A 15,403-nucleotide genomic window follows, 5' to 3' on the forward strand; every position below is an offset into this window, starting at 1 on the left:
TTAAAAGATTGCCCTTCTATCCCTCAATCTCTGCAACCTTATTACCCTCCCCCACCACTGCTCTGCTGGCTCCCAACCAGCTTTCATTTTCCTTAAGAGTGCTCTTAATTAGATGTTAAATTGACAATAGCACCTAACAGAATTTTTATAGCTCTAGTGTAGAATATTTTCTCTCCTAGCATATGGCAGAAATATCAAGTATTATTATACATCCTCAATGTTTTTCAATTTAGTGTTTTATTGCTCATTTTAAGCCTTCACAATCAACTTGGACACACGTACATTGGGTTTGTGATGAGAAAGCTAGACTCGTTTACACACAAAGCAATTCAGTCTGGCAGCTATGATTCCAAAGGATGAGTATTTTCTAGTTGTGGTAGGAGGCCAATCACACAGAGATGACACCAGCTGTTTCATGTTAGTTCCTGGTGTGACTTTTCATATTGGTGTTGCCAAGTTTATTTTCTGTTCAGACATCTTGTGAGAGGATTGTGTCATCGTGGTGACCCACTCAATTCCTCAGTTCCTTCTGAGAAAACTGAATGCCGTACATACAGTCAGTTAGTCCTATGTGACCATATCCTAGTCAAATGCCAATTTGGATGTTATAGCTTAGCTGCTTAGTGGTTTTCTTCAGTAACTATTGAGCAAGTGCTCTTCACAGCCTGCTTGGGAAGGATAAGCACCCAGCTCATTTGGCTCTGGTATGTCCTAACTATTGAGGATGTACCGACAGCCTGGCTTTCTTTCTGGCTTTCTCCTGACTTCTTGGAATCACCATTCCAATACACTCCAGCAAGATTTTTGGTGGAATTTAGTCAAGCATAAGTCATGTTCTCAAACTGGCACTTTGGTGGCCAAGTAAACATTTTAAATTTCTTACCTGACAGCTTCTATTTATTTCTAAAGGACACACTACTGAACACTTTGGGAGTGAGAATTGGGTGGCCTTAAGGATGGACCAGAGAGAAGGATGAGGAGTGGGACTCACACTCAGGCCACAGAGGGCCACAGGAGTGAACCACCATTATAGAACAAGCAATGTTTTCAGAAAAACCAGAGGACTTGGCTCATGTATTCCAAATCTAGATAGTCCTTCTGGTTGACCGTAAGGTTCACTTGTATTTAAATGGGTATTGCTGTGCACACAGCTCCCTCTAATGCCCAGAGTGGATGATTATATCATCAATAGGAAAACTTTTAAAGAGCTCTTCTAGCATACATACACAGGACTTGGAGCAGTCGAGCTGAAACTAACCTGAATGCTTCCTCCCCAAAAGACGAGCTCTCATAGTATCAGAAGATACTATGTAAGCTGCCAAGGAAGAAAACCAATCAATGGTCCTATCTTGCTCTAAAGTCTATGAACCACAACAATGACCAGCCCAGCAAATTAACTCTATTGGTGCAATAGAGGCACTTTTATCTTGGGAGTAATCAACAGCTGTCTAACTGAACATAAGGCCTGCTCAGTGGGAAGGAATTCATGCTTGGTACTGTAAACACATGAATGAAGATGTCATAGACCCACCTCTTTTACTTCCCTAGACCAATGTAATTTAGTATATTCAAAATACTTATATTTACAGACAAGCGTACCTCTCACCACTCATTAAAGAAGCTTCTTTTGCATCAGATGGAGACTATTAAAAAGTTCCACAATTGGTCAAAATATAGAGAATAAGTGACTGTGAGGTGCCCAGTCCTAAGGGACATCTCTACAATGCAACCTCTATACTGTAGGCTTAGGGAACACTAAGAGAGGGCAGAGAGACCATAAGCGCCGGAGGGACAAGACAGCTACTGCTAGTTACTGCATTCTAGACGTGGTAAGAAAGCTGCAGAATGAAATCTCCACAGTATGGTAGTCTAACAAGATCTGCATGAAAAAAACCAGTTGTCGTGCCAAGGTGGATGGGGAAACTCTCAAGGGGTCCCACCTCAAGATGAAGAGCTATAGACAACCAATGGATGCTGAGGGAGGGAGAATCTGTTTTCTCCAGGGAGGAGCTCCCTGAGAAGTTATCTAACTCTATGTGGGCAGCCCTAAACACAGGTACACATGAACACCACTAAATGAACTCAGTGCATTATATACATTTATATAAATATGAAAATGTATGTACGTACGTGTAATAATCAAAGAAGAGAAGAAGACGGTGTGAGGGAGAGGGGCGGGGCACAGGGGGAACTGGGAGGAGGACTGGGAGGGGTGAACATAATGCAAATGTAATACTCATGTATGAAACTCAAAAAACAAAGTTATTCTAAGCTACTTTCTTCAATTTTGTGACTTGATATTTTTCAAGAGCACCACAATTCCTAAAATTCATCCTTTCCTCTCCCTTAGGAAACAAGAGGGAGGCTTTGTCCAAGTACGTCACAACACTGGCTGGGTTGTAGGCTTCTTTGGAGCAGAGGCAAAGTTTTCCACTTGGCAGAAATGCACACAAATGGTTATGTTTAAAACAGTACTTTGGTTTTTTTTTTTTTAAGTCAACACACAATTGTTGTGAGATCGTTTTTGTTAAGAGAGAGGTTAAAAACTGAGTGTTGGCATTTATAATCTCTCTGTAGCCCCTGCATATATGGAATGGTGGGACTACGTGTCCTCTCCCTTACTTTGGAGGAATAGTGCCTTTTTGTTCTGATGGTGGCTTTCAGCCTGGCAGGGCTGACTCAGAATTGATCTTCCCCACTAGGTGCAATGGGAACCTGGAACAGACAAATGCACACAACCTCCTTGGAGTCTGACTTTCCTGGCCCCACTTTTACCATTTGAGGGGTAAAATGCTCAAAGAATCGTAAATCTCATGATGCCTCGTTATCCATGTTCTGTTCATTTTACGAAGACATAGAATGAAATAAATAAAAAAGACCCCGAGCAGCTGGAGGAGAGGTAATTTGAGGTCAGAGCTACACTCAGTGGGTTAGTGCATGAGTCAGTCAGATGGACAATATTACATGGGGCTCTCAGAGGAAGGGCTTATTCTAAAACAACACATGGATGGGACACAGAGCTCTTCTCCAAGCAGAGAACTAACACCTCCAGACTGGGGTTGGCAAGTTGTAGCCCAGGAGGAGCCAACCTGGCCCCATTGCCTTTCAGCATTGTCTGCGGCTGCTTTTAGCCACAGAAGCAGAGCTGAGTGACCATATGCCTAGAATGCTTAAAATATTTATTAGCTGGCCCTTTTGGAATAAACTGTTGACCACTGACCATGGCTCTGGAGAACAGGAAGTTGGGTATACTTACAAGTAATAGGGAAACTCAAGGAGAGACTGGAAAAGTCATGACTACAAATTAATACTGATCTTCAATAGAGCATCTTTACTTTCACTAAGTAGTCGCATGTGTTTCTGAGACTTGCTTTGAACAGTTTAGCTACAATGTGGTTAAGAGGGAGGAGTTCCACTGACACCATGGCTGGGGGCAGAGAGGTAAAGAATCACTCATACAGAAGACCTGTGATGCTCTGAATTGAATGGTGACTGAAGAAGACAGTTTTCTTTCAAGTTTCTTGTGTCTTATGCACCCTTCGGATCTATCTGTAGCAGACGGCTTAAAATGCATGAATTTTAGATTAAGTTAGTGTGAAGCTTAATCTTTAGTTTTTACAACTCCATAGTTTCCGTTAAAAAGCACATCAGTGTCAAAACAAGGACTCGGAATGAGAAAAAATATGCACAAAGTGTAATCATACTCTAATATCGTGTGTCTCCTTAGACATGGGGGACAAGTTCCAAGAGCCTGGGCACTGTGACTGGGTGTTTCTTTCTCTTATATTTTTCCTTTTATTTTGGTGTGAGCACCTTGAATTTGTGCTGGGAAACCACAGCTCTTCAACTCTCAGTCTATGGAGTTGATTTGGGGGTTCACCCCACTGTCAACTCTGTGGGAAGCTTTTGGCTTGGACAAGACTAGTGGGCAGACCAATGCTTTTACCACAGTGACTGGGTTAGAGACATAAATGATCAACCCCAACCAATGGAAATTAGCCCTTGGATTTTTGCTGGAACCACTGCTCAGATTGCAAAGGCTAAGACTTTTGTAAGCCTGGAGCTGCCAAGGGGGTAGGAGGTTACCTTTGCTGCTACATGCAAGTATTTGTCTAAGAATGAAGTAAAAAATAAACAGAATGGAGAGATTGTAAGAGATATGAGAAAGTAGAGGGAAAGAATGAAGGAAGGAAGGAAGGGGGAAGGAGGAAGGAGAGACTGTGATAGAGACAGAAAGATTACAGTATGATAATATAATTTGAGCTTAGAAGTAAATTTGTCAAAATGAATTTTCTGGAATTTTTATATACACGAGTTAATAAATTCTCTTTTCTCTTTAGTGTGACTTCAGTTTCATTTCAAACTGAGAGGCCTAACTGACATGACAAGCACATTTTCTATGTAATTATAACATATATTCTACTACTAGTATTTCACTCCAATTCTGTATATAAGCAAATGTCTAGGGCTAAAAGAAATGTATTCTATTAAAATAGTTGTAGGAAGAGAATGGTAGGGTCCAAACCACATCAGTGTATACATTTCGTTTTTTAAGAAGGACACAGGTTCATTTAGTATATTGCAAAGGACAAGCAAACTAGGCAATAATGAAAGCAGCACTGTGTTGGTTAACTGTCAACCTGACAGGACCTATACTCAGGAGCAAGCATCCAGGCACACCTGTGAGGGATTATCCAGAGTAGGTTAACCGAGGCAGAAAGGCCCACTTTGACTGTGGTTGGCATCAGTCCATGGGTTGGGGTCCCGGACTGAGTAAGGATGAGAAAGTAAGTGTTCCTTGATCTCTGCTTCCCAAATATGGACACAAGGTGACAGGTGCTCAAGCCCCTGCTGCCACTGCCATGGTTTCCTGCCATGCTGGACTGTACTCACAAACTGTGAGCCCAAACAAAGCCTTCTTAGGTTGCTTCTGTCAGGGTATTTTGTCATGCCCACGAGACAGAAAACTAATACAACCACCACTGCTTAATTTTAGTTTTAAAGATACCCCAGAACAGAAGTTCACTAAGTATCATTAAGTTCACATGAGATGTTTCTTTTTGTTAGGCAAGTTTTATGACATAGAAATGGATATTTTAGTAGCATTCATGTTTTTAGTTTTCCATGGATTTGCCAATATCATTTTGAGTTTTTTTCTTTGTTGAATTTTACTTTATACCTTTCATGTGCTTTTAGAACAACTTCAAAGTTCAGTGAATTATATCTATCAGAATTACTCTCATTCAAATACTTTCTCTTCTTTTTCATTCCCAAGATATATGTTTCTGCCTGCAGAGTTTAAAAAAAATGGCTATAGAGAGTTGCTCTGTGATGTTTACGTATTAAATAAACAATATTTTCCATCTGATGTTTTTACAAACTATAGGAACAGCCCAAGCACTGTGAATTTATAGTTCCTCAGCTGAATTACTCACCAGTTGTGTAATTCAGCAAAAGCCGCTTTGATCTTCTTCACAGAGCTGTCCACTTCTTCCTTGATCATGACACGGTATCTAGTTAGAGAAACAGTGCAGCGCTGCAAATCCTTCACAGATTTCTCAATATTTGGGCCTAAAATTGATGTCAAGAAAAAAAAAAAAGTTAACTTGACCACTTTATCATTCATTTGTGGGCTAAACATCTAAACAAAGCAAGCAATCCATTCCAGAGACTCATCTTTTTTTTTTTTTTTTTTTCCTAGTAGAAAAAACCTGTTAAGAGAGGGTAGTCTGCCTAGCCCCTGAGAATGCTACGGCTTCACCAGGGAGGGCTCTGGCTGTGCCACTAGAGATACACCTGTCCTTTTGCTTTTCAGAAAGAAGATCTGATCATTCTGTTCTGGGTAAACTAGAGTGTCTTCGAACTGAAAGGCCATTTGTGCTGCTGGTGCCTTCTGTAGAAACCAGTGCGTGTGGTTCAAAGCCAGCAAAGCTTTTGGAGGAGGAAAATGACACAGAGACTGGGAGAGGTACAAATGAACAAGAGAGGCTGGGTCATCGGTGCCACGTACACTGGCTCCTGCCCAGCAGTCCTGAGCCAGGCCTGGAATTACAGCAGCAGTGTTAAAAGCAGCTCTTTGGGTGCCCATCTCGCCTGACTTCCTGTAACTCTCACCAGGGTATATAGCTTTCATGGCTAACAAGACAAGATTGCTCTTATCTCAACAAGAGTGTGTTTCTCAAAAACAAGAAATCTCCCTCAAGAAAATAGAATGAGTGTATCAAACCAAAGCCAAGGAAATCAAATACAGCTGAAGCAGTGAGGTATTGTTTAGTCTGGGAATCAGAAAGTAAATGGTTTTGTGCTTTTCATTTCTAAGGTTATGAGTCAGAGGTACCAAGGTTTGACAACTAAAAATCCAGTGTGTGTCAAATATAAATTTCTCTCAGTGCTGTATTGTCTGAAGGTTCTAATACAGAACTGTGTTCACACAGGGATGGTCATCCCTAAGAAAGACAACCAGGCTCTGGACCCATCTCCATCCATGCACATCTGGAACTTACTTCTCTGGGAAACGTCAGCCCTTGCACTAACACTTGCTTTGTAAGTGACAGGTAAATGGATACTTATCCATGCCCACAAGGAGTGTGGTCACAGAGGGCCAACAAGGGGGCATAATTCCACTTTAACACTCTAGACTTTCGATTACCATGGCAAGAACCACATCTGCCTTTGCGTCTAAGTGGGACACAGAAACGAAGAAACTGGATTTCATGTATATCCCTCTTCAATAAGCAGTATCTTCTAGAAAGTTCGGACATTGTGGCACTTTTCTGTCTGTGCAGAATACACTGAATCATTTGAGCAAAAGAAAATCACTTTACCTCTTTTCTTTGCCAGCTCATCTGGCTTTATTTCAAGATGAGCTGCAGGGACATTAGACTTAACAGGAGATGATTTTGCCTTAGGCTTGTTTGGGTTACAAGGCTGCTCAGCTGACCACTGTAGGCCATCTGACCTCTCTGCTGTTCCATGTATAGGTTTGGGGTTCCCATCTAAGGACAGTTTCTGCAGTAGTCTGTTGCCTTCTGTAAGAGAACAATAAATAATGATTGTGAAGGGATAAAGCAAAAACACTAATGGCAAAGTGATGGAGGATAGCTAGATTTCTGGTTTTGTTTACACATTGGCACTAATGCTTTTCACTGCAAAACACTGAAGGAACTGTTTTAATAGATTCTCAGAAGATCTGAGGCTATGCATGAAAGAGCCTTGTATTAAGAGTCAGAAGATCCAGGTGTGTGTTGGACTCTGGTAATGGCCTGTAGAGTGATGTGGACAAACTAGTATTTCTGAACCCTAGTTTCCTCACTTGTAACGATCTAGCAAGGTTATTACCAGGTTTGCAAGAGATAAGAGTAATTCTCTATCTATCTTCGTCACCCCCTTTTTTCCCTATTCCAGTAAAGGCTTAGGTATCTTTAAATATGATTTCATATTGAAGTCATAAAAATGCAGCCCTCCTATCTCCACTAATGCCTTGTGGTATTTTATTCTGAATTAACGAAGGCAGAAGAGTGATTGGTGAGAGGGCAAGAATGAAGTAACAACAGGTCCTATCATCATTTTATCTAATTTATGAAGGGATTAAATCAGGAAACATCACTGTAATATCTCAACTATATTTAAAACCCAGAGAGTTAGATTTTCTCTAGAGTTTTAATAGATGTGGCAATAAATTAGCAGCACATTGCTTTTGGCATCTTTTAAAGATAGGTTCCTATGTAGTGATTGCTAGAGTGAATTAAATGGCATCTAAGGACCTGAAAAGGAAATGTATTCTTAAGATCTTACTACAGGGAGCTCTGGGTGTGAGAAAACGGCCAGTGTGCTTCTGAAGGGCAGGGTCGTGAAGAAAGCTGCTTTGTGGCAAGCATGTGGTTACCTCCTTGAAGCCCAGCCTCCTTCCTGGGCACCCTGCTTCTCTCTGCTCTGCCCTTGGTGTCCTCATGCATTACCTTTCACACAAGGCTTCTGTGCCTCTCACCACTGCCTTGCTGAGGCTATGACCCCTTAAAGGGCAGACACTGAGTCAGATTCACTGTCTAAGCTCCAGCACTTGTGTCTGGTTCAATAGCTTTCTGTAGGACTGTGATTGAATTGAAGTCCACTTAAAATGATTTTATAGGAAAAAAAAAAAGAAAAAGAAACAAGGCACACCTTTCCCGACACTGTCACAAACATTACAGAGACTAGAAGAAAGTGCACAAGAATATGATCTGGGTCCTAGACAATTTGATTTTAGACATTAGCTCATTTATGATAAATATAATTTGACTCTAGTAGAATCCATCATTTATAACCTATAAGTCAAGGAGCTTTCCAGAACAATGAAACTTTACTTAAAGGGAAATTACAGTACATAATAAAATGTCCAGAAAAGGTAGTGAACAATTAAGGAAATATTGAAAATAGCATTTATTCCAGTAATGGAACTGATGAAATGGTAGTATGTCATTTTCTCTTTAGTTACAGTAATGTGGAACTTCACTGGAAGACAGTAGCTGTTAAACTTCAATGTGAGATGACTCTCCCTTGGAATTTGTCACCCATGCAAATTCCTAAAGACCACCTTCAGACAGTCTGACTCAGCAGTGGGCCTAGCAATTCTGCATCCCAGGTGACTGTGATTCGGAGGGAGTGGAGACAGGTGCTACCACCCACCTGGTGATGAATTTATAAACATTAGTGTTGAAACAATAACTAAATCCAAACTGGTTCCAACTCATTCCCTTTCTAAATCATAGCTGAAATTCAGTCTTGATGAGATATTATAAATTCAGAATCCAAAACAGCTCTTTATGCACAGTGTAATAAATTAGCCATATTCTTGAAAATAAGGAAATGTATAGCTTAATGGATATAATGACCCTAAGGTAGAGGAACAAAAATTATTATGTTAAGATGCAAATGAATTTTAAACAGAAGACAAGCATGGACATAAACACGAGCTTATTAACCTGGAACTAAAAGTATTTTGTTTGTGTATCAGAGAATAATACGTGGGCTACTGGCTCACTTCATCACTCATCCCACAAATATTTACTAAGGGATTTGAGTAGCAATAATTTTTAGGGTTTTGAAAAACTGTATCATCATTGGAGGGACCACTGAACACTGAAAAGATTTACAATTCTCAAAGACCACTTGGATATATTTGCAAACTGGCTGTTCAGGTCTGTCTCCAAATTCAGTAAAACTTTGGGATTCTTTCAGAGAGTTATACAGCCATAACAGAATTAGTTCATTTTGACCACAAGTCTTAAACTTCTAGTAACAGAATAATGGAAGTTCTTTCCTGGATACAGTGATCTCCTTTAGCATCAGAAACACCATCAGTTCTCTTTCTGGAATCCAGCTGCAAACTTCAACAGCCTGTAGCTGAATGGGAGTTGATTCATACAAGTGCACACTGTTAATAAGAGGGTTGCTCCCCACATGTGGCTACTGAGTATTTTAAATGGGTCTTTTCCAAACAGATGCCTTGGATTAAACAGGCATTGAATCTTGAAAGTTTGGCACAAAAGTCAAAATGTTTCTTCAATAACTGCAAAAATATTGAAGCTGGAGGTATAGGTCAGTGCTCGCCTAGCATGTGCAGGGTTCCAGGTTGGATCTCTAGCACTGCAAAAAGTAAATAAATATGCATTAATTATACACTGAAATGACTGTATTTTAGACATGTTAACTGAGATATATTATTCAACTGGATTCACCTAGTTATACTTTTTAATGTGGCTGTTGGAAAATATAAAATTTTATGTGTGCTTTCATTATGTTCCTATTGGCTAGCACTAAGAGAAATCATAAGGCACATGAGACGACAGTCTACAATGCTCAATCACTACTAATTTATAATCTAGTATGACAGAGTACTTCCTTTACTCAAGCCTTAAAAAATCCTCTGCACTTTTTACATGAGAAAGTGGTGACAGAGAGATACATGGCTTGTCATCGTATGCCTGGTGTTTACTGGTTCATGATAAATACAGAATGAGCAAATAAATGTGCATAGTGCTTTGTATATCTGGGGACATTCCAACGGTAAGGAGCCTAGTTTGATATGAGTTTCTGACTATGATTTTAATATTCATCAAAGATTTGAACCAAATTAAAGGTATCTTGGAAAGAAAAGTTATCTCTGGAAACAATTTGTTCAATTTCAATAAAAAGTGTACATATTTCATTTAATCCTTTTATAGTTTTTTTTTTTTTTAAATGAGGTCTCACTGTAGCCCTGGTTGGCTTAGAGCTTGGTATGTAGATCAGACTGTCTTCAAACTTACAGACATCTGTCTGTCTCTGCCTCCCAAGTGCTGGGATATAAGGCGTAAGTCACCATGCCTGTCTTTTTCTAGCTATTTTTTTAAATAGTGGCTCCCAGAAATGAATTGTACAATTATCAGAACCTTTTTATTGAAAACATTGATCAGCTCTTAATACAGATGTCACATAACTTACTGATAATTGTTTTGCCTTCTGATTCAAGTACAGGCAACAAACTCTTCACATGGGGTGCTCCTGATGTGCTAACTCTGGCTTTTATATAGAACACAACTGAGTCACATCTCTCTGCCTTTAACACTGACATGTAAAATATGGAAACTAATATAAAAATGATATAGTTTAAGTAAGTCTGAGGTGACCTTCTTCCTTTAAATTGTCTTGGTACTGCTGCTGCAAATCAACTGACTCTATGTGTGGGTTGGTTTCCGAATTCCATTGTATTCCACTGATCTAGTCACCTGTCCTCACACCCTTGCTGTATGCATATAAGAAGTCAGTCTTAATACCAGATAATATATGTCCTTAACTTTACTCTTTTTTTTAAAGTTTGTTTTGGCTATTGTACATCCTTTGCATTCCTGCATAAATTTAAGAATCAGCTTATATATTTCAACCAAAAATCGGACAGAAGTTTGGTTGAACTTGTGTTGAACCTATAAACTAATTTTAGGAAACCTAGCGTATCATCTGTATTGAATCCTTTGGTCCTTGAACATGATACATCACATCATTTATTTGAGTCTTTAAGAAATTTTATCTCAGCATCGTTTAGGTTTTAGGTCTTAAGTAACTATAGTAAAATTTATTCATATGCATTTTAGAATTCTTTTGCTTTTGTATGTGATATTCTTTAAATTTTTAATTCCCAAATGTTGGTTATTATAATAGAAATGGAAAGTCAGTGATTTTTATATATTGAATTTATATCTAGAGACTTATTTTATGGTTTATAATTGGTCTAGTTTGACGAAAATGTCAGATGTTCTTGACATGGTTGGTTATACGGAGGTCTATAAACTGTCAATTAAGTCAAGCTAATTGATAGTATTGATTAAATCCACATTCTTACTGATGTTTAATGTACCTGTTTTAGTACTTGTTTTATCAGTAAGGAAAGGTATTAAAATCTGCAATCCTTCTGAATTTGTATCTTTAATTCTTTCATTTTCTGCTTCATAGATTTTGAAGCTTGATCTTTAGGTGCATATAAGTTTAGAATTGTCACTTTTTTGATAAACTTATGTATTATTGGAAAACGACCCTGGCAGCATTTCTTGTACTAGAAAAATTTTTGTTCAGTGTTAATCTAGCCACACCAACATTTTATACTTAACTGTTTGGGCAGTATATTTTTCTTGTACTTTAACTTTTGGCCTGTTTCTATCTTTACATTTAAAGAACATCTCAGAATAATCATGCTTGGGTCTTTCTTATCAAGTCTGTCAACATCTGCTTTTCAATTTGTAATTTTAGTTCACATGTATTTAATGTAATTATTGATATTACATTAGATCTACCATTGAGCTTATCACAGTCTAAATTTTTTTTTAAAGTAGAGACACTGTAAGGATTATAAAACTGTATTATCAGTTTATCACAAGGTCCTTTTAGTCAACATTGTGCTGTTTCATGTACAAATTAAGAACAATACAATAGCATAACTTTTATTACCCATTTCTGTTTGTACAGATATTTGGACTTGCATTCAAAGATTTTTTACAATGTATGAACAACTATAGTTTTAGAAAAGTTTTTTCTAGTTCTTAGTTTTTAGAGAAAGTCTGACACACATAAGTAGAACATAGAAAGTATGCAGACAAATTAAATCTAATTTTATGAATGTGTTAAAATAGAGTAGCTCTACAATAATTATTTTAATCCACTAAAATGGTTCCAAAGTCTACCACACTGATACTATTTCAATAAAGCAGATTATCTGATGATGATTAAATGTTGTAAAGGGTTTTTATCTGGAAAAGCTGGCAAACAAAGCATAACTTTGTTGTTATAAAATTGTTTAAATTTAAAATTCATGTCTGGGTCACTTAAAGCATGTTACAACTATTCTCTTAAACGTTTCTTAAGTATATTTAGTTGCATTTAATAACTAATAATAATGTAATTGATAGTTTTTGGTATCTGATCTTAGTGTTCTTAAATATTTGTAAGAAGAGAAACACAAATAGAAATGAACATGACTCACCTACCAATTAATCAGTTTTATAGACAATAAGATTGGTACAAGCTTTCTGAACAGCAATGTATTAAAACAAAATTTTGGGGGCTGAAGATGTAACTTAGCAACATGGTGTATGCTTTACATGTATAAGACCTTGAGTTAAATTATTGGCACACACTTCACATACACACATACACACAAATTCATACTTTTTAAATTCAATAATTACAGGGCCAAGGAAATGACCATAGTTGCCCACAAAAGTTGTATGCTACAGTATTGTGCTTAAAAGCAAAGACAGACTGAAAGAATTCATGTGGAAAAATAGTTCAGTAATAGTTAAGAGAAATAAGTCTAATTTGTAAAATATAATGCAACGATTAAAATGTCATGAAACACATTATTTTATACAATTAATATGTGCTAATCAAGATTGTCTTATCCTTTATCAGAAAACTTCTTTATGCAGTAGACAGTGGTTAACACAGAGACCCACAAATGGCCAAAGTGCAGAGAGTATGTGACTATGGAATATTCAGTCCTAAATGATACATCCATATTACTACTCCCTCCAAGGCTCAGAGAACATCACAGAAGAAGGAGCAGAAAGGTAGTAAGAGCCAGAGGTTGGGGAAGATTGCTGCGAAATGATGTCTTCCGGACATGACAGGGTCTTTGCACTCATGACTCACGTTAGCTATGGTTGAGGCTCCGCCTTATCTGAGTACCTATTGGCAACTGATGACCCCTGGGAGAAGGAGAATCAGCTTTCTTCAGTGGTGTGGCCCGTGGTAGGTTGCCCATGCTCGAGGGGATGCCCTACACCAGAGTGTATAAGAACAGCACTAACTGGACCCAGTGGGTTATGAAAAAAGAAGACATGCAGTTGAGAGGGAGTGTGGTGGGCATCTGGGAGGAGATGGAGAGGCTAACAGGGGAGTGGGTCTAAATACATTATATTTGGGGCTGGAGAAATGGCTCATTGGTTAAGGGCACTTCCTACTCTTGGAGAGAACCGAAGTTTGGTTCCCAGCACCCACATCAAGGGGTTCACAAGTACCTATAACTCCATTTCAGGGAATCTGATGCCCTCTGCTGGTACATTCACATGTACATATTCACACAGACACACATACATACACAGAATTTTTAAAAAACATAAAAATATTATGAAATTACCAAAGAATAAATACAAATTAAAGGAAAATGAAGCTAAATACTGAATGTTGGGCTGTGGTTGAATTATAAGAGAACTCCCTATCCCTTTGTGCAACTTGTTTGTTGTATTCATAAAATAAAAGTAAGACATTATGGAGAAAAAGAGATACCCTATAGAAAAATGGTCTTAAAGAACATTATGCAGTAACACTCTTATGATTAATAAAAAGTCAAATACAAAAATTCAAATGCTGCATAATTATTTTTATGAAGTATATATATCTGTGCCTTAAAGTAATTCTGAAATGAAATTTAAAAATGGTTGCTTCTGGGAGGTAGGATTTTTAAAAATGTAATTTTCCAAATTTCCTCAATTAGGAAAAGTAATTTAAAATATGGAAACACAAACTCTATAATTATCTCCAAAAAGCAACATATAACAACTTAAAATAAGGCTACAGCAGGACACAGGCTGGGCTTTTATGTCAGCGAATGAGAAAGACTTGCTCTTTATTCAGAAATGTCAAATTCGTGTTTTTAAACATTACAGTTTGCAGAATGATTTGGAAGGAAAGGAGTAAACCCAGGAGATTAATGAGTACACACCTGTAGCAGTGAAAGCGAGACAGGTGGTTGACATGGCGGGCAGGTAGAAAGAGGTAGATACAGCAAGAACCGGATGGGTGCTGTGAACACATGAGAATGAAAATCTGCAGGTCCTGGTGGCAGACTGAAGACAGGGTGAGAGAGGGAGATGTCATGAGTGATACTTAGATTTCGGGCCTGCAGACTAGGGTAGATAGCACCCTAAAATTAGGAACACGAAAAAGAAAGCCATGATTAAAATGGAGTTCTGAGTTTGTTTGGAGTATGGCATATCATTAAAGTGCTTTGAAATATCAAAGTGAAAATATCCAATATGAACCTGTAGTTCCTGTGGTCTAGGGAGCTGAGGCGTGAGTCATGTGACATAATGGAAGTGATCTAAGGAGACAGCATGTCTTTATGTAATGAAGGACTTGGGACAAGCCAAGCCTTGACAAGCTTCAACCTCAACAGCCAGGAAGAGAAGAACCCTCAAAGGAAACTAAGAAAAAGGGATAAAGGCACAGGGAAAAGAGAAGTGTTATGTTGTAGAAACCAAGAAGAGACAGAATGGTAAAGATCATCAACAAGGTTACACAGTGCTGAAAGGAAGAGATAAAGTAATTCAGTAACAGGGAGGCTGCTGTAGGCACAGTGGGGGCAGTTTCTTTGGAGGGATGGGCTGTAAGTCATAACAAATAGGTTGATGAGTGACAGGGAGGTGACAAAATGGAGACTGTGAGTAAAGATAACTTTCTTAAGATACTACAGAGTAATAATCTAGAAGTGAAACCCCAAGAAAACTCTTCATGTTACAATGACACTGTGACTTGCAGGTTTCCTCATTCTTCCATCTCTGCAGGACAGGGTAATTAACATATATTCACAGGAGCCAAGAACTTTGCAGCAGAGACCAATACACATATGTTTATTGAGACATAATGTCAGTTCTGCGCTTTCAAAATTTCTTTAGCAAACATGGTTAGGCATCATTATTTCACCCAGGTCCTATGAAACCTGAGTGCTCAGAGGGCATTAAAGCTGGTGACATTCTGCCTGGAGACAAATCTTTGTTTTGCTTCCATTGCCTTTATAACATCTCATATGTCATTAATACCTTTATAGGTTTATTTGTATTAAAAGGTAATAGATAAAAACAATGAATTAAACTGTCAAGGTTAGAAGACAGACACG

At 38.3% G+C, this 15,403-nt stretch overlaps 1 protein-coding gene across 12 annotated transcripts in view; it reads right to left on the reverse strand.

Moving 5' to 3' along the window:
• Positions 1-15,403, reverse strand: part of Spats2l (spermatogenesis associated serine rich 2 like) — a 174,493-nt gene that overhangs the window by 34,401 nt on the left and 124,689 nt on the right. For all 12 annotated transcript variants that reach the window (XM_008833355.3, XM_029563609.1, XM_008833343.3 and 9 more), the window contains 2 exons: positions 6,825-7,028; positions 5,436-5,571 (listed from right to left, as the gene is read on the reverse strand). In XM_008833355.3, coding sequence (XP_008831577.1) covers positions 5,436-5,571; positions 6,825-7,028 — 340 coding nt within the window. The remainder of the gene's footprint in view (positions 1-5,435; positions 5,572-6,824; positions 7,029-15,403) is intronic.

Source organism: Nannospalax galili, unplaced genomic scaffold (genome assembly GCF_000622305.1).
Source record: "Nannospalax galili isolate Female #2095 unplaced genomic scaffold, S.galili_v1.0 scaffold610, whole genome shotgun sequence".
In the NCBI taxonomy this organism is placed as follows: domain Eukaryota; kingdom Metazoa; phylum Chordata; class Mammalia; order Rodentia; family Spalacidae; genus Nannospalax; species Nannospalax galili.